We start from the raw sequence: 20,771 nt of genomic DNA on the forward strand, positions 1-20,771 counted from the left end.
TTTAAGAAATTCAATACATGCTTCTTCCCCAAACATATTATATATACAGTATAGATATTGTGTACACAATGGCAAGAGTTCCATACCTGGAGATCTTTAACATGAAGATAAAGCCAAGTCATTAGAATTTTGCTGTACATATTTACGAGTGTTATGTCGTCCATTCAGATTATATCATGTTGATCTGTGCAAGATTTATAAATCTTATGTATATCTGTAAGTGCAATTATTCACACTGTAAATAAATATCTCGACATATTTCATTTTCAAGATGACCTAATAGTATTATATCCTCTTTACAAGATGATTATTATTATATTTTGTTCTTTTGCAGACACATTTTGTTCTTCCGAAAGAAATGAAATAATTTGAAGTAAAAAAAAAATATAGTGTCCATGAATTCATTTGTGGTCAGGTAAAAGTGGAATCACCACCACCAATTAGCCCCCTCAATCTTTCTTACCCACTTTATGCATAGATATACCTAAGTAATAACACTATAATCAGATTTTCTAACTAATTTATTGAAACATGCTAAATCAAGTAGGTTGCTAATTGCCAAAACAAAAATTAGAAGCAACATAAATATATGCTATAGTAATGCTCAGTACACTGTTATCCTTGATACACTAAAAAATAATCAACATTTTCACCCTTTAAATTCGCTCCACAACAAATGTTCTAATGTTTTGTCACTTGACCTAGACTGATTGTACGCACTAGTCTATCCTTCTTCCATCTATGATGACTAATGTATCTCTGCAAAATTACAATAATTAGGTACAACACTATTACTTTATGTATGTGAATGAATATACTGCATTAGCAGTTTCCACTAGTCATTTTATGTAGTCACAAGCAGTTGGATGAGCCTAAATGCTAAAGCACTTTCCATACATGTGATCTATCTTCACTTACATACATTTTACATTTCATAACTATATTTATGTTCTTAGCTTTATCACTAGTGTTAAACCTATGAGCATACCACACTGACTATACAATGCATTTAATTTTCAAAGTGGTTGTAAAGTTCACATAACCAAATAACGATCACAACATACAAAATATGCATTGCTAATTATCTGCCACTTCTAATCATGCTCTTGCATGACAGACTTCAGTTTTCAATTGCTTTATCCTGCTAGATAGCCAGTTTTCAATGGCTGTACACAAACCATAAACATAGTCACCATCTGTTATGCTTATATGCAAGTCTTCAGAAAGACTGATGGAAGAATCTAGCAAGCAATAATATTTGTTCTACTGCCTCCAAGAACTTCTGTCGTGGACATATTTAATGGGAAACATTTACAAATTATACAGTAATTCCATAAAGAACACGATACATAATTTAATTATTCCATACAGAACACATGATGAGATTCATCAACTGAACTGATTTTCAAATTCCAATGACACTCATCTACCACAGTAATGGGTAATTAGGGGAAGGAGTTATGAACACCAACTCCTCTTTCAACTCTAGGCAAAAGAAAAATAAATAAATGGAAACCAATATGACATGAATCATATTAATAATACTCTGCAGGGCACACAAAAGGTATTAAAGCAAGACATTACTTCACGCAGCCCTTTTTATGAGCCCACTTTCACCATACTGAGAGAAAATTTCATGATCAAATTCAAGGCCTAAACCACAAGATTTGCATAATGCACATTTGATCCTACTCCCAAGAAAGGTTAGCAGGGCACTAAATGCTTAATTTACATCTGAGGCCCTTGACTTGGCTGACCCTTACATTAAAAGCTACAATTCCACATGTGTGAAATAATTTTCAGGCCTACATAATTATGCAAGAACTGTCTTGAGCAAAATATATTTAAGGGTATTCCCCTAATTCCTCAAGTTTCAATAATCATTTGTGGCGCTACCTCACAAAGGTGTGAAAAGGCCAGCAATTATTAAAAAAAAAAAATCCCAATTTTCCCTTTACACTTCCTGGGTACCAGGTTTGCCAAACCTTTTTTTATGGCTACCCTTACCTTCAGATTAACAAAATTCTTCACCAGAGAGATTTCGACACAATATGCAAGGAAATGATATGAGAAATGACAACTGCCGGGATTTTCATACAAAACCCATAAGATTCCTTTTTCTAGCCATATGTCTGCTGCCTATTCCCTTTGGGAACCCCCTCAAGGGGGTGGCCAAAGTTTTATCTACATTGCACAATGAAATGTCAAGAAATCAAATTGCAAGAATAAAACAAACACAGAAAGCATCAAATTTGATTCCATTTCCATATATGCTTCATAACTACTGTCCTAGCTAATGTACTGAAAATAAAAATATTTCTTACCAACATTACAATGTACGTATTTTTTATGTAAACAAAACATCTTTCCTGAAAAAGTCTCATACATGAGCATTCAGTTATCACAGCTGTGGATGGTGGCAATGGAGTGACGAAACACTGGTTCTGAGATTGCATTACATCACAGAATGACTACAGAATATCCTCAAAGTAATGGGTAATACTCAGCTCCGTAAAATTTCTGTAACAAGACTATCCTCCCAGTATTACAAACAGCTTTCTCTTAAGAGTGTCCTTTGTTCACCTAGCTCCAAGTTATCAAATATACCATAAAATGAGTAAGGTACTGAATACTGATGTAGCTCATATTTAATAAGATTATGATATCTATCATCATAATATTTTATATTCTTAAAACCATCAATCATGAATATTAAGTTATAAAACCGTCACAAGAATAAGAAGCCTAATGATATTTCCAGAGGATATTTACACCTACTAAAAATATGCACAAATACTATCCACAGCACTGCGAGAAGAGTGCAAACAATGATCCCCTTATAATTTCATGACTGCCTTAAACCGAGCCTAAGAAATAGCTTACGCACTTTGACGATAGTCATCCAGGGACACCAATAGAAACTAAGACAACTTTACAATGTTGATAGCAATGCCCTTTACATACTTTTTTTAAATGAAATTTCCACCAAACTCATGATATGAACTATGAATTTTTCAAATCTATCAAATACATTTACAATGGCTCTAAAACAGACAGAAACAGTTCACATTTGCTGGGAAGCATACACTTTAATTGATGTTAATTTATCTTCCTTATAGTAGCAAAATCTTCAAACCCATAAGTTGTGAACAATTCAATGTCATCTCTATGTTTATCTTTGATCAAAGATTTAAAAAAAAAACATACTTTATATGTCCATCACTTGAATGCAATGCTGCAATATTAAAAAAACTGAGCATGAAAATATAAATCACTTTCCATATATTGTCATAACATAGCCCATACAATACTCAAACTGTTTATTTAACCAATGCTTCTTTCATTTTATGCCTATGGAAATTAGCTCTTACTACCCTATGAAAATTTTTTTCCCATAACATTATAATATTTGCCCATGGCTGAAAATAAATGCACAGTGAAGGTGTTCAGAATGCATTCAGAAGAAATCTGCTTGTGATTTCACCTTCCCAGAAAAGATCTCTCGTTTTTGTTCTTTTTGTCCTAAAAAATATTTTAAGCAAAGCATTTACTTGTAACAAAATGAACATTTATCCCTCCCTCTAATTTCCCTTAGAAAAAATTACAGAGATAATAAAAACAAGGATTCAATTAAAGAAAACAGGAAAACTAACAAGAAAGTTTCAATATCTGGAATAGGAAGGTCCATTACTTATACAAAGATTATTTTTCCATTTATATCCATCAAAAAACATATGAAGCATCTTTGAAAAATTCTAAATGACCCACCTCAACAAAAAGCATGAAACTACCAAACATTCTATGATAAAACTAACTTGCATTGGCTAAATCTGAAAATTTTAAAAAATCCCAAATATTCATATATATATATATATATATATATATATATATATATATATATATATATATATATATATATATATATATATGGCATGCTCCACTCACAGAAGTACTCATAACTTAAGAAACACATCATGCATACTACACATTTAACCATCACAATTTTTTCAAAGTATGCATATCACTAGTAACACAAGAACATATGCAAGTGTATAATTTTCAGATATATATTTCCATCTTCCACATAAACATTCTGTGTCTGCTTGTTCAAAAGATGAAAATCTGGCAAAAACATCTGCACAACAAAGTTTCATGCCTCTAGTAACCATCTCCTTATATTGAGATATACAAGTTATGCTTTATGAACTGCAGAGTGATTATATCAAAACATTACATTCTTTAACAGTCTAGCTCCATAAAACATCCAATCTACATAAATTTTCAACATTACTTCAAAATCAAATTAACATGACATTCTTGTATCTTTGTTCAGTAAGTCATGCTAAGGATAAAGATGTATCCTAAAAGTAGAAGCTTTCTTTCCTCTCTTCTTTTCCTGTAATTAGCAGAATCTATTTTGATAATTCACAGAGAAACATCAATATGTGCCATTCACATAACATTTTTCAGAGATAAAATGCTCCACAGCATGAGCATCTACAGGTTAATAACTATCAATATCTTCTATTTATAGGATCACTAGTTTATATGATGAAAGTATATCCAATATATCTATACGAGTCTCATGCCTCTAATAAATACTGATTGAAGATATACAACAGTAATTCCTCTAAAGTACAGTGATTAGATCCACAGCATTAACCTTAAACAGTTTAGTGACATTAAAACACTTGGAAAGTGATTAATGTCATTTCCTTTTAATAAAAGCTTCACTTTAAAGGAAACTTATTAACTCTTATTTATACTATTTTACAATACAAATGTATACATTTTCACAGTGCATGAATGTTATCCAGATGATATCACTACCGTGAAAAGAGATATTTAAGGAAAATTCATGAGAATTACTTTGATATCAACTTGTGACAAAAATTCAATATTCTCTGATGATGGTTGTAGAATAATCTTACACATGTGTGCCTCCATCATCATCCTAATTTAATGATTCAGTCTCCTGGGGGAATTCTTTGCAAGCCATTTACTGCTCTACAACAGTATTTTCAGCTTGATCCAGAATAGTCTCAAATGCAAATGGTACAAAGGCATAACCAGTACCACCATAAAACTTGCTTTGAAACTCCACCCTGACAAAGACAAAAATATATTAGAATTTCTCATAAAAACATTTACATATATCATGTACTTTGCATGAAACTTTTGGAGATTGCAGAATATAAACCCTATCATATAAATTAAATAACATAAACTGATACATAAACATTACAATACAGACATTCCCACATATTCCCTGCGTGTCATAGAAGGCGACTAAAAGGGGAGGGAGCAGGGGGCTGAAAATCCTCCCCTCTCGTTTTGAATTTTCTAAAAGGAAAAACAGAGAAGGGGGTAAAGTGAGGATATTCCCTCAAAAGCTCAGTTCTCTGTTAACGCTACCTTGCTAACACTGGAAATGGCGAATGGTATGAAAAAAGAATGGCCCAACCCACCCACATACACATGTATATACATACACGTCCACACACGCAAATATACATACCTATACCTCTCAATGTACACATATATATACACACACAGACATATACATATATACACATGTACATAATTCATACAATCTGCCTTTATTTATTCCCATCGCCACCTCGCCACACATGGACTAACAACTCCCTCCCCCCCTCATGTGTGCGAGGTAGTGCTAGGAAAAGACATTAAAGGCCCCATTCGTTCACACTCAAGTCTCTAGCTGTCATGTAATAATGCACCAAAACCACAGGTCCCTTTCCACATCCAGGCCCCACAGAACTTTCCATGATTTACCCCAGACGCTTCACATGCCCTGGTTCAATCCATTGACAGCACGTCAACCCCGGTATACCACATCGTTCCAATTCACTCTATTCCTTGCACGCCTTTCACCCTCCTGCATATTCAGGCCCCGATCACTCAAAATCTTTTTCGCTCCATCTTTCCACCTCCAATTTGGTCTCCCACTTCTCGTTCCCTCCACCTCTGACACATATATCCTCTTGGTCAATCTTTCCTCATTCATTCTCTCCATGTGACCAAACCATTTCAAAACACCCTCTTCTGCTCTCTCAACCACACTCTTTTTATTTCCATACATCTCTCTTACCCTTACATTACTTACTAGATCAAACCACCTCACACCACATACTGTCCTCAAACATCTCATTTCCAGCACATCCACCCTCCTGCGCACAACTCTATCCATAGCCCACGCCTCGCAACCATACAACAGTGTTGGAACCACTATTCCTTCAAACATACCCATTTTTGCTTTCCGAGATAATGTTCTCGACTTCCAAACATTCTTCAAGGCTCCCAGAATTTTCGCCCCCTCCCCCACCCTATGATTCACTTCCGGTTCCATGGTTCCATCTGCTGCCAGATCCACTCCCAGATATCTAAAACACTTTACTTCCAGTTTTTCTCCATTCAAACTTACCTCCCACCTGACTTGACCCTCAACCCTACTGTACCTAATAACCTTGCTCTTATTCACATTTACTGTTAACTTTCTTCTTTCACACACTTTTTTTTATTCTACTTTGTCGCTGTCTCCCGCATTAACAAGGTAGCGCAAGGAAACAGATGAAAGAATGGCCCAACCCACCCACATACACATGTATATACATACATGTCCACACACGCAAATATACATACCTATAAATCTCAACGTATACATATATATACACATACAGACATAAACATACATACAAATGTACATAATTCATACTGTCTGCCTTTATTCATTCCCATCGCCACCCCGCCACATATGAAATAACAACCCCCTCCCCCTGCATGTGCGCGAGGTAGCGCTAGGAAATTAATATATGCTTTGTACAGAATGCCAGAAATCCATGTGTGGGCAAGGCAAAAACAAACGACCTAGGTCAAAATAGTGCAACATGACAACCACTGAAGTGTTGGCTCACTGCTCGGCCATCACAAACCCTCCCAAAAAAGCCAAACGCGTAGCGCTGGTAATAAACCTCCCTCAGTGACTGCCTACTAACTACTACCTGCTGATAAGGTAAATTTTTCTTAAATTATGATCATATTATAAACACACTGCCTCTATCATACAAAAATACCTTCAGTGGGATCACTTTTTTCTTACTTATTCATTGTGCGAGTATCAAGTATGATGACTGGGTTTTGATAATCAACATTTTCTGACCTTTATGGCAGATACAGTCTGCACATTCTACTTAAATATAAAATATTTTGCTTTCATAACTAACACCCTAATCAAAAGAGTTAGTACTTTCTGCTGAGACATACAACTTACCAGTGCAATCGTAGTGTATGGAGGAAGGCAGACAGACCTTCCATCAGTACTAGAATTGCTACAGTCAGTGATGCCCAAATAGCAAAGATGAGGTACATGACAATACCCCCACCTTTACCACCAGCAATTAGTCCAATACGCAGTACCATTCCCCATAATACTTCACTAAGCTCTGTCAATACAAAAAAATTAATGTATGATATGCCTGACAAAGTTTAACATTCATAAAAAGAAATCTTTAGACCATAATAACCAATAACTTACACCTGACTCTAAAATCAGCTGGTTTGTTTTAAGTCTCAATTCAAAGTCATCCTTGAAGTTTGTGCATGGTATGCAGTGCATAAATATCATCATATAGGTAATATAGAATGTTATCAAATAAATACTCAAACCTATAAACATCACTACAGCTTGAAGAACAGGATATCCTATTGTTTGGTGAAGAAATGCAGTATGAAAGGAATACCAATTATAACAGACAGACAAATGGAATACCAGTCTGGGTTGGTTTTGTTGTTAAAGGAGTTCTATGAGTTCAGCTGTAGTGCTCTACTTAAGTGACTGGATGGGAAGGGTCAAGTGATGCATAAATACAAATATCCTTTTAAGGAATTACATACTGATTCAACATTTCCCAGGACCCTTCATGCATATGATGCTACTACCACAATGATGACACTAAACATTAATCTTCAGTTGACATACACACTACTCCACTTTATAATCTGTAGTCCCAATTGGTGGACATGGCTGGCTTCCTGAACACAGCAGGAGTCTCATAGAAGATAAAAATGGCTCCTAGGGCAGAAGAAAAACTAAAACCAAAAGTAAAACATTTACAAAATTAAGGCATAAACTTACGAGCATGAGCTAAAGACAGAGCCCAAAGTCGAAGATAAGAGGCGGTGTGAGACACAGAACCCAGGACATACTCAATAGTGTGAATGCCCTGGTGTATCATTACTTCACTCATATCATGTTGCTCCTCAGTCCCCACTGCTGCCGCTGCTGCCTCTGCACCACCTTCTTCTATTACACCCTCACCCCCATTAGCTTGCATAACCTGCCAAGAATTTTTTTCTTAATATCATTAAGAGTGCAAATGGTACCAACTCTTTACATTAAGTGGATAATGAAAATAAGAGGCACTTGTGCTAATGTTATGCCATATGTATAAAGATAATTCATTTGCAGCAAACAAATATGAACTCCCCATTATTCAGCATTCCTGAGTTACTACAACAGCAAAAAAAATTCAGTTTTCCTAATAAACAAATATATGCATCTACATATCCCATTATTATCCCTGGGGATAGGGGAGAAAGAATACTGCCTACATATTCCCTGCATCATAGAAAGCATGCAGCTGAGTGAGACGTGTATGGAACAAAGTGAACTGGAACAATATGATATACAGCTGGGGGGACATGCTCTCATGGGGCTATGACATCCTTTCTCTAGCTATCATGTATAATGCACCAAAACTGGAACCTACAGCCAATCCTAATATGCATCATACTGACCAATTCATATGCACTGGTCCAGCCCGTTGACAGCAATTTGCTCCCTTATACATCACATGGCTACACTTTATTCAATTCCATGTATTCCTCTCACCTGCAGAATAGGGAATGGAAGCCCTAGTTCTAGAAAAATTATATCCAACAAATGATCCATGCCAGTGTGCATTTCATCCAAACCTACCAAGAAGGAATGGCATGGATAAAAACAGAATAATATTAAACACCATAAGGCAGCAAGGAAGGGTCAGACATTGCTTTACAAAATTAGATGAAATAACAAACAAACCTAGAAGATGAGGGACCTTATGCATGAAAATTATTAAAACCGACGTGCCACTGCATTCTGGAAAAAGTCTGATGCCCCCTCAATGCATTCAATCCACATATGCCACTGAATCTTGTAAAAATGAAAATCAAATGAAAAATTCAAATGTGTATGTTTACTATCCGTTTATCCATGAGCACATATATAAAATGTAATAAAGCCACTGGTAAACTAGGATATAAGTTCAGGAAAAATTATGAATTCCTTTTCTAATCAATGCTTTTGTTTGGTGTACAGTGTTTTTCATAATATTCTCTATACTACACTTTTATACCATATGAGAGCTACGATACACACCAGTTTTCATTTTTCCAAAATACATCAGCATCACTCAACATACCTCATCCTGTTTTTGCTTAATTCTATCCTTCTTGTTCCTATCACTGTTAAGTTCATCATCCTTACCACAGTTGAATGTACCAGAGTTTTCATCATTCCTTTTCTCTTCTGATTCAAAAACCTTAAGTGTTAATTTTTTCCTATCACTAGAGTTTATCCCCGAACTCCTCCAAGCACTGTTCTTTTCCAGATTAGTTTCCTGAAAAGAACATTCAAATGCAAGAAATAATAAATGACTTCTTAAGAAACTTCTGTAAACAATGTTCTTACCAAGAGAAATCAGTTACCACACTCTTAGCTGCTATGTCCATACCAATCAAATCATTTTCCCCCTCAAACAACCCAAGTGCCTGCTTTCTCAGACAAACTCACGCTCCCTTTGGCCACTCTGCATGATATCATGCCTGGAGGATTTTCATACTTCTTTATTCATACTTGTTTGCCACTTTCAACACATAAAGGCAGCACCAGGAACAAAGAGCAACCTCATCTGCTCATGGAGGTAAATTATTTACTAATCTTCATCAAACTGCATTCAGAGTACATGAACATGATGTTCAGAAAAGTATTAACAGCATAATCACATCAGGACCAAAGTAAAATACATAGAACGAGTTTAATCATCCAAACAGAAGGGACACTGATCTCCCTTATATCATTCTGTAACAATTTAACTTCCCAACTCTACAATCACTACACTTTCTTACACACGCACATCCCACTTGTCCCTATTTCAACTTCATAATATGCAATTTATGACTCTTCATGTTTTATTTCCTTCCCATCTGCAGGCAGGTTTATATCCATAACTATTTTATGTAATTAAGATACATTAGTATAAACCTGACAAAGGAATAATTTTCATACCAACTGTCTTCGTTTGTTGGCACGGTGAAGAAAGAATGGTTTAGCACATAACATCCATGGTACACAAAACAGGGCAACAATAAGCAGGAACCTCTGGATTCCAAACTGTCCAGCAAACATGTAAGGTGAACACTTATCCCCTTCTGATTTTTCTTGATATGGCTTCACCAGTACCTGAAAGAGAAACAAAATTAAATTTCTAAGCTTTAATAGCATCTTTATAAAGTTTGTAAATGAAATGATTAGAAATAAAGAAGACATTACATAGTACACAATGAAGCTCTTAAAGATTAGAAAAGCTGTGGATACTGGAGTTGTGATGAAACAATGATGTGGATATGAGACTGATGTTAAGTGAATCTTGAAACTTTATAAGAAAGCACAAAAGCGAGGCTAAGTGCCTAAAGACTGGTAGCAAATGTACCACTGCATATGACGAAAAATTACTTTAAATCAGATAAGAGTACACTTCCTTTGCAAAGCTGGCACAATGTATGGTAGTAGAGGGACTAATTGTGTTACGAAGAATTGTGACTCCTTGATGTTGACGAATAAACAGTGTTTATGAAGATCTAAGAGGGTGTACAACAGAATTTTGCATTAAAACTAGTTCTAGAGAAAAAGGAGGTAGTGAAAGCTTTGCGGGTGACGAAAGCTGGCAAGGTGGCAGGTTTGGATGATACTGCAGTGGAATTTATTAAAAAAGGGGGTGGCTGTGCTGTTGAATGGTTGATAAGGATATTCAATGATGTATGAATCACGGTGAAGTGCTTGAGGATTGGTGGAATGCATACATAGTGCCACTGTACAAAGGTAAAGGGGATAAAGGTGAGTGTTCAAGTTACAGAGGCAAAAGCTTACTGAGTATTCCTGGGAAATTATATGGGAGGGTATTGATTGAGAGGGTAAAGGAATGTACAGAGCATCAGATTCGGGGAAAAGCAGTGTGGTTTCAGAAGTGGTAAAGGATGTGTGAATCAGATGTTTGCTTTAAGAATGTATGTGAGAAACACTTACAAAAACAGATGGATTTGTACATAGCATTTATGGATCTGAAAAAGACATATGATAGGGTGGATAGAGATGCTTTCTGGAAGGTTTTGAGAGTATATGGTGTGAGGGGTAAGTTGCTAGAAGCAGTGAAAAGATTTTATCAAAGATGTAAGGCATGCGAACGAGTAGGAAGAGAGGAAAGTGACTGGTTCCCAGTGAATGTCGGTCTGCAGTAGGGGTGTGTGATGTCTCCATGGATGTTTAATTTGTTAATGGATGGAGTGGTTAGGGGGGTGAATGCAAGAGTTTCGGAGAAGGGCAAGTATGCAGTCTGTTCTGGATGAGAGGGCTTGGGAAGTGAGTCAGTTGTTGTTTGCAGATGATACAGCACTGGTGGCTGATCTGTGTGAGAAACTGGTGACTGAGTTTGGTAAAGTGCATGAAAGGAGAAAGCTGAGAGTAAATGTGAATAAGATCAAGGTTATTAGGTTCAGTAGAGTTGAGGGACAAGTTACTAAGAGGTAAATTTGAATGGAGAAAAACTGGATAGTGAAGTGTTTTAGATATCTGGGAGTAGACCTAGCAGCGGATGGAACCATGGAAGCGGAAGTGAGTCACAGGGTGGGGGAGGGGACGAAGGTTCTGGGAGCCTTGAAGAATGTGTAGAAGGCGAGAACGTTATCTTAGAGAGCAAAAATGGGTATGTTTGAAGGAATAGTGGTTCCAACAACATTATATGGTTGCGAGGCATGGGCTATAGATAGGGTTGTGCAGAGGAGGGTGGATGTGTTAGAAGTGAAATGTTTGAGGACAATGTATGGTGTGAGGTGGTTTGATCAAGTAAGTAATGAAAAGGTAAGAGAGATGTGTGGTAATTAAAAGCTTGTGGCTGAAAGAGCAGAAGAGGGTGTGTTGAAATGGTTTGGTCACATGGAGAGAATGAGTGAGGAAAGATTGACAAAGAGGATATATGTGTCAGAAGTAGAGGGAACGAGAAGCAGGAGACCAAAGTGGAGGTGGAAGGATGGATTGAAAAAGATTTTGAGTGATCGGGGCCCAAATATACAGGAGGGTGAAAGGCATGCATGGAATAGAGTGAATTGGAATGATGTGGTATACCGGGGTCAATGTGCTGTCAATGGATTGAACCAAGGCATGTGAAGTGTTTGGGGTAAACCATGGAAAGGTCTGTGGGGCCTGGATGTAGAAAAGGAGCTATGGTGTCAGTGCATTATACATGACAGCTAGAGACTGAGTGTGGACAAATGTGACCTTTTTTGTCTTTTCTTAGCGCTACCTCGCATAGAAGGGGGGATATAATTTCATGTGTGGTGGGGTGGCGATGGGAATGGATGAAGGCAGCAAGCATGAATATGTACATGTGTATATATGTATATATTTTTTTTTTCAAACTATTCGCCATTTCCCGCGTTAGCAAGGTAGCGTTAAGAGCAGAGGACTGGGCCTCTGAGGGAATATCCTCACCTGGCCCCCTTCTCTGTTCCTTCTTTTGGAAAATTAAAAAAAAAAAAAAAAAAAAAACCAAGAGAGGAGGATTTCCAGGCCCCCGCTCCCTCCCCTGTTAGTCGCCTTCTACGACACGCAGGGAATACGTGGGAAGTATTATTTCTCCCCCATTCCCAGGGATAATATATATATATATATCTTTTTTTTATTATACATAATATCTGTTTCCCGCATTAGCGGGGTAATGCCAGGAAACTGCCCATCCACTCATACACACATAAATATGTACATAAATGCTCATATACATACATATACATATCAACATATATTTTTTTTTTCTTATTTTGCTTGCCTTCATCCACCCTGTTGCTACTCTGCCCCACAGGAAACAGCATTGCTGCCCCCTTGTTTAGTGAGATAACGCCAGGCAAACAAACAAAAAAGGGATGTATACATTATTTTTCATAAATATTTGCCATTTCCCATTTAGTGAAGTAGCGTTAAAACCAGAGGACTGAGCCTTGGAAGAAATATCCTCACTTGGTCCCCTTCTCTGTTCCTTCTTTGGAAAATTAAACATATTTTTTTTTCATACATATTCTCCATTTCCCGCATTAGCAAGGTAGCATTAGAACAGAGGACAGAGCCTTAGAGGGAATATCCTCACTTGGCCCCCCATTTCTGTTCCTTCTTTTGGAAAATCAAAAATGAAAGGGGAGGATTTCCAGTAGTTCATGTAAGAAATTAAGTGGTTTGAAATAAATAATGGGGTGCAACATGGTTGTGTAGTGTCACTATATTTCGTTTCAATAAATTAAGCATTAAGTGTTTTTTCCCATCAGATACGTGGCATAACTTTCATTAATATCAATAAAAAAATAAGCCACTTTTACGAAGAACCTGCATTGTTATCAAATTTAAAGCCAGATAATAAGCTAAGTGTTTTTTCCCATTAGAAGAATGGCTTAACTTTCATCAACATCATTCAAAAAATGAGCCACTTTGCTGAAGAGCCTGCATTCTTACCGCATCTAAATCTATAGAATAAGCAATTCATTAAAATATTCTGTCTGATGCAATAATTATACTTCTGAGATACTCTTGTCCAGTTCTGATGGTCTACTGTCACATTTCTAAACTGCTTGATAAAAAAAAGTGATATTTTTCACATTTTTGGGGAAAAGTGATATATTCCACCATCCAATATTGTTTTTAGGAAAGTCGATTTTTTTATGGAGATATGAAATCACTATGGAACCAACGGCATGTGGCATCAAAATCAGGTAATCTTAAATTCTGTAGAGCATTCTTTTTTATCTAAATGTTTCTACTGCTTTGGCAAGACAGAGTCATGAAAAACAATCTCCTTTGTGCACACTCATTTTAACTGACATGCATAGTGTTTCTCAACTTAAATCTACGTATGTCAACTTTATTAGACAATAATAGAACTCACCATATTGATGAAAGTAATAAGAATGGATGGAGCACAGTTAGGAGAAACAGATGAATCCCCTCCAGCACCATACCATACCCACTTATGGAACACAAGCAGGATCAGGTATACAAACAGGAATGTTAGAAATATCAGCTGCGGAATGAATTCGCAGTAGATATTTAAAGGTCTGTTGAAAAACCTGAAATTGAAACAAAGAGAAAATTATAATAAAGTAACTAAGAAACAAGAGAAACAGTATTCTTCAGTTACAAGGCTTCCATATGCAATGAATTATCAATGGGAAGTTTTCTCTTTCCATCACACTAGGTAGTATTAGGTACCAGTGCAGGGACGAGAACCCTCATAGTTTTTCTTTTATCAATCATTTTCACTAAACTTTATCAATTTCAAATAAATTCCCAACTATAATTGCTGAATCAAATATACTGAACTTCATCACAAGTTGTTGCAAGCATAATTATTATATTCAAAGTGAATGCCATATCTATCTTTTACAGGAACAATTAATTATTCACAGTGCTAGTCTTCTAAACCTCAATTCTGCAGATAAATCTTTTCCCTGTTGTTTACTTTCAAGCAAAATGATCAATTCTCAGGATTTAAAAAAAAAGAGTTGTAAACCAAGCTAAGAGTAACTTAGTAGAGAGGTCATGTACTATATTCTCCTGTTGCAACATGACTACTCTTGCAGTATGAGCAATTTTCAATACCCTAATGTTTTTGTACTTAAATCCATCTCACTTTTACTTTGCAACATATATTGTGAAATCAATAAACACACTCATTTCAAATCATACTTACCGGTGATTCCAAACACTGAGGATGACGCCAAATAGCATGTGGACTATTCCAAATATAATTGAGATCTTCATTTTGTATGAGTTAAAAAAATTAATTTTGTTGTTGGAAATCTGCCACATGGGGTCCAGCCCAAATGGGTAAGGATACTGATCATACTGTTTGGTGTCTCCAGGATCTAAAGTCAGTTCTTTGTTCTCTAAAATAGTGGAGTCACTGCAAGGAAGAAATACAACACTAATAATCACCAATCAAAACTGATATCAAAGTTAAAAAAATCATTTATCTCAACAAACAGTACCTGCATACAGAAATATAAATCTATAACAAATATTCATTCAAATCAAATTCTAGATTAACTTTTCAGGATTATTTTCGTAAAAAGTGATATCATTATCTCAACACAATAAGAATGCATTTTATAGAATAAAAATTATGTTTGGCATGAGAGTAAAGTGCATGAAAAAGATCCAAAGACAACAGACCTAAGTGGGTGAAAAGGTCACCTAGCCCAATAACCTGAAAGAACTAATATTCTGGGTAGACATTTCATCTCAAGTAATCTTCATTTATCCATTCACAAACTAGTATGATACCTAAAGAGCAATGTTTTCAATGGCCTCCATAAATTTCATACCATATTCTGTCTTATTCTAAAGCCAATTCCCATCCCTTCATTTATGCCATAATCTATCTTTCTGCAGAGCTCTTCACTCTCACCACTTTCTACACTTCTTTTTTCACCCTCCACAATTCATTACTACCTAATCTTAAACAAAAGCAGAGAGATGGTGGAAAAGTTAGCACCAACACAAGGTAAGACATTATCACAGGTACTTATGGATAAGTCCTCTCTCTCTCTCTCTCTCTCTCTCTCTCTCTCTCTCTCTCTCTCTCTCTCTCTCTCTCTCTCTCTCTCTCAGTAGATAAGTAAGGAACTGAAGATATGCTGACTATTCCTTTTTGTTTCACAGAGGTCAACAAGGCACTTGCAAAAGCACTTCCCAATCATGGCAATCTTGGATTACAGGAAATATGAGAAAGTTACAAATGAGGCTTTAAACATACAAACTAGATGGCATCCATCCTCATGCATCACTAAGCTTCCTACTGAATTTGCACACAAGCTTGTTTGTCTGCTCCACTTCTGTCTGAAAACAAAACTTTTCCTTCATCTTGAGATTATGCATTAGTCGAGCCAATCCCAAAGAAAAATGACCTTAACCCTTCCAACTAGCACCCTTTGACATCTATGGCATACCAATGAAAAAACCATGAAATCAAAGGTAAATCGCATATACATTCTAACAACTAAAATGTATTACCCTATGCCTATAACATTTCAAAAAACATCATTTACGACGTTTTAAGTTCTGTTTCCTATTTCCAACATCCATACCAGAAAGTGACGTACTCTCTTGGACGACAAAATCTCATCTCTTAATTTTCATGTCCTTAATACTATAACATCAATCTTAATCTGAAAAGCAAAACCAATGTTCATTCATATGCACCAAAGATTTTTGTCCAACCAACATAATTATCAATTTCTCATTACTCTATATACTGTGAGAATGAATAAATAAATACACTGTTATTACTATACATAAAAACAATCAGCAATAAAGTACACTCACTTGTAAGCATTTCCATGCCATGATGAGCCAAAAATATTAATTGACTTTGAGAAGACATCATTATAAACCAATCCAGTATACATGGAGAAAAGCCCCATCAAAAAGATGATGTATCTACCTCCAAAAAATATGTTCCATATCTGAAAATGAAAAAAAATTACAAGTTTTCCTTCACCCCCCAAATGCCAAACACATGGTGTTTCTGTACTAAAACAGCAGTGTGACAACCCATTCACCGAAGCAGACCTTAAATCTGGTGTTACTTTAAAAAAAAAAAAAATTAAATTTTTCAGTATAAGCAGTTAACATTACCATTACACAATAATCTATCTATCTATATCTCTCACACCAATTCCCTTTGGGAACTCCCTCAAGCAGGTGAGCCAAGGCAAGAGAGTTTCCATGGCTGTTGAACTGCAGTGCCACTTCTTAGCCTTTAGTATCTCGCCCTTAACAGCCCACTGGTAGAGAGCGATTCTAGATATGTTTGAAAGAAGCTCCTACCAACTACTTCAACTTGATGCGTATGCCTAATGTTTCAACCCACAACTTCTACCAAATGCCCTTGGCTAATGCTCCTTCCTACAACTTCTACCTAATACTCCAGTCTAACATTCCTACCTGCTACTTCTTTCTTTTGCTCCTACCATTTTGCCAAAAGGCAGGGATAAAGCACAGCGCTCACCCTAGGAAAATCTAGAGATACAAAGGATGAGTTAAGTGTTGTCAAAGTGTTGTGTGTACCAAGGGAAGACTGCATGTTTGAGGAAAGAATGCAATGAATCCACATGTGGGTGAGGCAGAAAGAAAAGAAATCTACCTGGGTCACAGGAGCGCAACTTAACAACCACTAAAATGCTGGCTCAATACACAGCTGTCACCAACACTCCTAATACCCAGGTGAGTAGTACTAGTAACATACCTCCCTGATCAGTGGCTACCTACCAACTACTACCTACTATAGAATAAACAGTAATACTGTAATACTTTACTTACAAGAGTGATGAAAAATGTTTGATTTCTCCGAGACTTTTTTTTTTTAAAGTTAGGAGCAGTTTCAAAGGACTTCGAAAATAACAAAAGTAAGAGGGATAGAGTGATAGGTGGAAAGGTTAAAATACTATCCTTTCTTTGGAATGAGCTACCACATGTGGGTATCATAATATTAACTTTAAAAAGCATGAAAAAAAATATTTTCATTTTCATAGTATTATTTTTGTATCATTATATTAGCAAGTGAGTGGGATGGACTTTTACATTTTCAGCTTCAGCTGGTACCATATGTCTAAACAAATTAGTAAGGAAGGGTAACAGTCCTTTCAGCTCACTTGTTCAATACAGTGAAATAAAAATCACACATTCAAATAATATTTAAGGGAAAAAATTACTATTAGTTATGTACTCTAACCTCTGACTGAATCTTATTAGGTGGATTACTGAATTACTGTAGCAATTTTCCCAGGACAAATAAATAAAAGCATACTGGATATCAAATAATAATACCAAGACAAACTTTTACAGAAACTGTAACATACCTCATTATCTGTCTTTTTTGCAGACAAAGGTTTCTCTCGCCAGACCATCCAGGCTCCAAAAAGTGCCATAATCATTCCATGTCCAAGGTCACCAAACATAATGGCAAACAGGAATGGAAAAGTAATGATGGTATATGGTGCTGTGGAAAAAAAATGCATTGATATGCAAATATACCATGAACATGTCTGTCTTCATTTATTGTCTAATGCCACAATGTCAAAATGCAAGACAATCTGAATTCAAACATACATAGATAAGACATGTCAAATAAACTCCCAACATATGCACCAACCATTACTTAATACCAATCATTTCTCTAATAGCATCTGTTTCATAAAGTACTATATAAAATAAATCTGTTCCTTTTATCAATCTCTGGTGAAATTTGGTAAATTCATGCCACAAAATATACATGAAATTAAGTTTTCCTTTTATATGACAGAACAAGTACAAGCAGTTTTCTCACAGTGTGTCTTCAGAAGATACAACTCTAACAAGATGTGACAGACATACCTCCTACCAAATCACAGTATACATGGCAGTTGACCCTGCTGACTCCAGCTGATAAGCCAAATTAAACAAATCACATCCAGAATGCATTCTAATCCCAACTGAGTTAATGTGGAGTTACCCATTAGTTTGGCCGTTTACCTGCTCTCAAGCAATAGGCTTAACTCTTTGTCCATAATGATTTCAATAATGCTTTATTTTTGAATTCTTACTTTTTATGTCACTGAATATTACACACAAAGTGCCACTACAAGTGCAAAAAATCAAGCATTCAGCAATTACTTATAACCAAAACACTTAAATTACTAACCTGGGTTTATCTCCCGATATGTAGCCACACCATAAGAATCAATCAAAGTCTGAAAGGCCTTGGTAAACTTATTAGTACGATGAAAAGTGGGAGGCGCTTCCGGAGTGTTCATTCTGTTTAGGATTGCTGGTAAACTTCCACTCTTCTCCTGTGAATGAAATATTCATTCTAAAATTTTTCCAGCATTCAACATAAAATCAAATTTTTCAAATCAAAATGCAACCTAACTGAAAGCCAATTAAATACATTCACAGGTGGGTACAAAATGAAGATCTCTCACTTAAAGTGATAATTCTGATGTATGTTCATAACTAACATTACTGAATGAAATACCAGTGTGAGAGTGGTTAGTATAAGGAAGGAAAAATATTTCTGCATCAGTATGCAAGTAAAACAGGTTTCAGGAAATGCAATAATGCAAAAATTAAGTACTTTCCACATGTCTCCATATTCTTCAGTTAAAATATTACCAATACTTAAACTCAGTTACACAAAGAAGTTATATTACATACTGTTCCTCGCCGAAGAGCTAACTGGACATCTTCCAAATTAGCAACAGGGATCCAACATTCAGCAATCAACCCATTTTGTATAACATCCAAGTTGAACATATTAAGAGTGTGGTAAATGCTCTTTATTTTCCAAACTTTCATCATCCAGGCGCGGATGTTGCGTGCAGCAGACACCAACACTCGATGGCGGTGGTCTTGGGTCTGACTCAGCACCTTTTCAAAATAAAGTGTCAGATGCCATGTTTGTAATTACTGTCATATTCATTAATTCAAAAAATTTCTGTGAAACACTTTACAGATGTAATAACAAATTTATGATACTTACAGTATTAAGGTCATCCAGTCGTGTCTTAACTCCCATGGCCATTTCTCGTCGATCAGCCGGGGCCTCAGGACATGGATACATGGTAGCACGGAAACCCTCACAAATCTTCTTGACACGCATCTTCAGATGATCTCCTTGGAAAAAGATGATAAACACCGACTTGTAGACTTGCTCACCCTGTAAAAGTAGATTCATCATCAGCTGCATTTGTTGTATATTTTATAAAATTTGAGCTGCCAGTAACTAGTACACAATCTAATACCATTGTTATTCAATTCATACACTTCTGTGATACATTACAGCATGTACTAGATATCAATATGAGATGTGTTACAACCGAAAATTCTGCTTTTAAACTAATGTCTTGCACACACGTCAAAAGAAACAGTGTAAACTGTGCTTCCCCTAGTATAAATCGTCATACAGAAATTTCCTTTCACTTACTAAAATCTTCACACATGACATTCTTATATCAAATTTAAGTTCACTCTTTCATCATGATGAGCAAAGACAAAAGTCAACCTACTAAAACATATCTCTATTCTTTACCTATTTGTCTTTTATTTAAACATCCCATTAAATCCTGGGAGCAATATGAGTAACATTATACCCACAGCCTAAGAAATATTTACAGCATGCTTTATATGAACAACAAACAATATATAAAGTGGACCTTGAGTGATATGGATAGAATGCGACTGAATGATTCAATGGAAGTTATTTACCTGAGACTACTCTGTCAAGGGACACACAAATGAAAGTAGCAGAACACACTACAGAAGAAAAATTAAGAATGAGCAAAAGCAAGCTGCTCTAAAGATAAATTAGCAATCCAACTATATTATGTAACAGAACACACGCACATGCAGACTACAA

General features: G+C 36.0%; 1 protein-coding gene across 2 annotated transcripts in view; it reads right to left on the minus strand.

Moving 5' to 3' along the window:
* Window positions 1-505: 505 nt before the first annotated feature.
* LOC139747610 (V-type proton ATPase 116 kDa subunit a 1-like) overlaps window positions 506-20,771 on the minus strand; it is a 40,003-nt gene continuing 19,737 nt past the window's right edge. The window contains exons 7-17 of one of the 2 annotated variants that reach the window (XM_071660083.1): window positions 19,896-20,072; window positions 19,571-19,783; window positions 19,059-19,206; window positions 18,238-18,377; window positions 16,703-16,842; window positions 15,069-15,281; window positions 14,265-14,445; window positions 10,349-10,522; window positions 8,156-8,357; window positions 7,292-7,463; window positions 506-5,105 (exon numbers count right to left, since the gene is read on the minus strand). In XM_071660083.1, coding sequence (XP_071516184.1) covers window positions 5,000-5,105; window positions 7,292-7,463; window positions 8,156-8,357; window positions 10,349-10,522; window positions 14,265-14,445; window positions 15,069-15,281; window positions 16,703-16,842; window positions 18,238-18,377; window positions 19,059-19,206; window positions 19,571-19,783; window positions 19,896-20,072 — 1,866 coding nt within the window. In that variant the 3' untranslated portion in view covers window positions 506-4,999. The remainder of the gene's footprint in view (window positions 5,106-7,291; window positions 7,464-8,155; window positions 8,358-10,348; window positions 10,523-14,264; window positions 14,446-15,068; window positions 15,282-16,702; window positions 16,843-18,237; window positions 18,378-19,058; window positions 19,207-19,570; window positions 19,784-19,895; window positions 20,073-20,771) is intronic. The other variant, XM_071660084.1, reaches the window with a different exon arrangement.

The sequence above is a fragment of the Panulirus ornatus genome, chromosome 69 (genome assembly GCF_036320965.1).
Source record: "Panulirus ornatus isolate Po-2019 chromosome 69, ASM3632096v1, whole genome shotgun sequence".
Taxonomy (NCBI): Eukaryota; Metazoa; Arthropoda; class Malacostraca; order Decapoda; family Palinuridae; genus Panulirus; species Panulirus ornatus.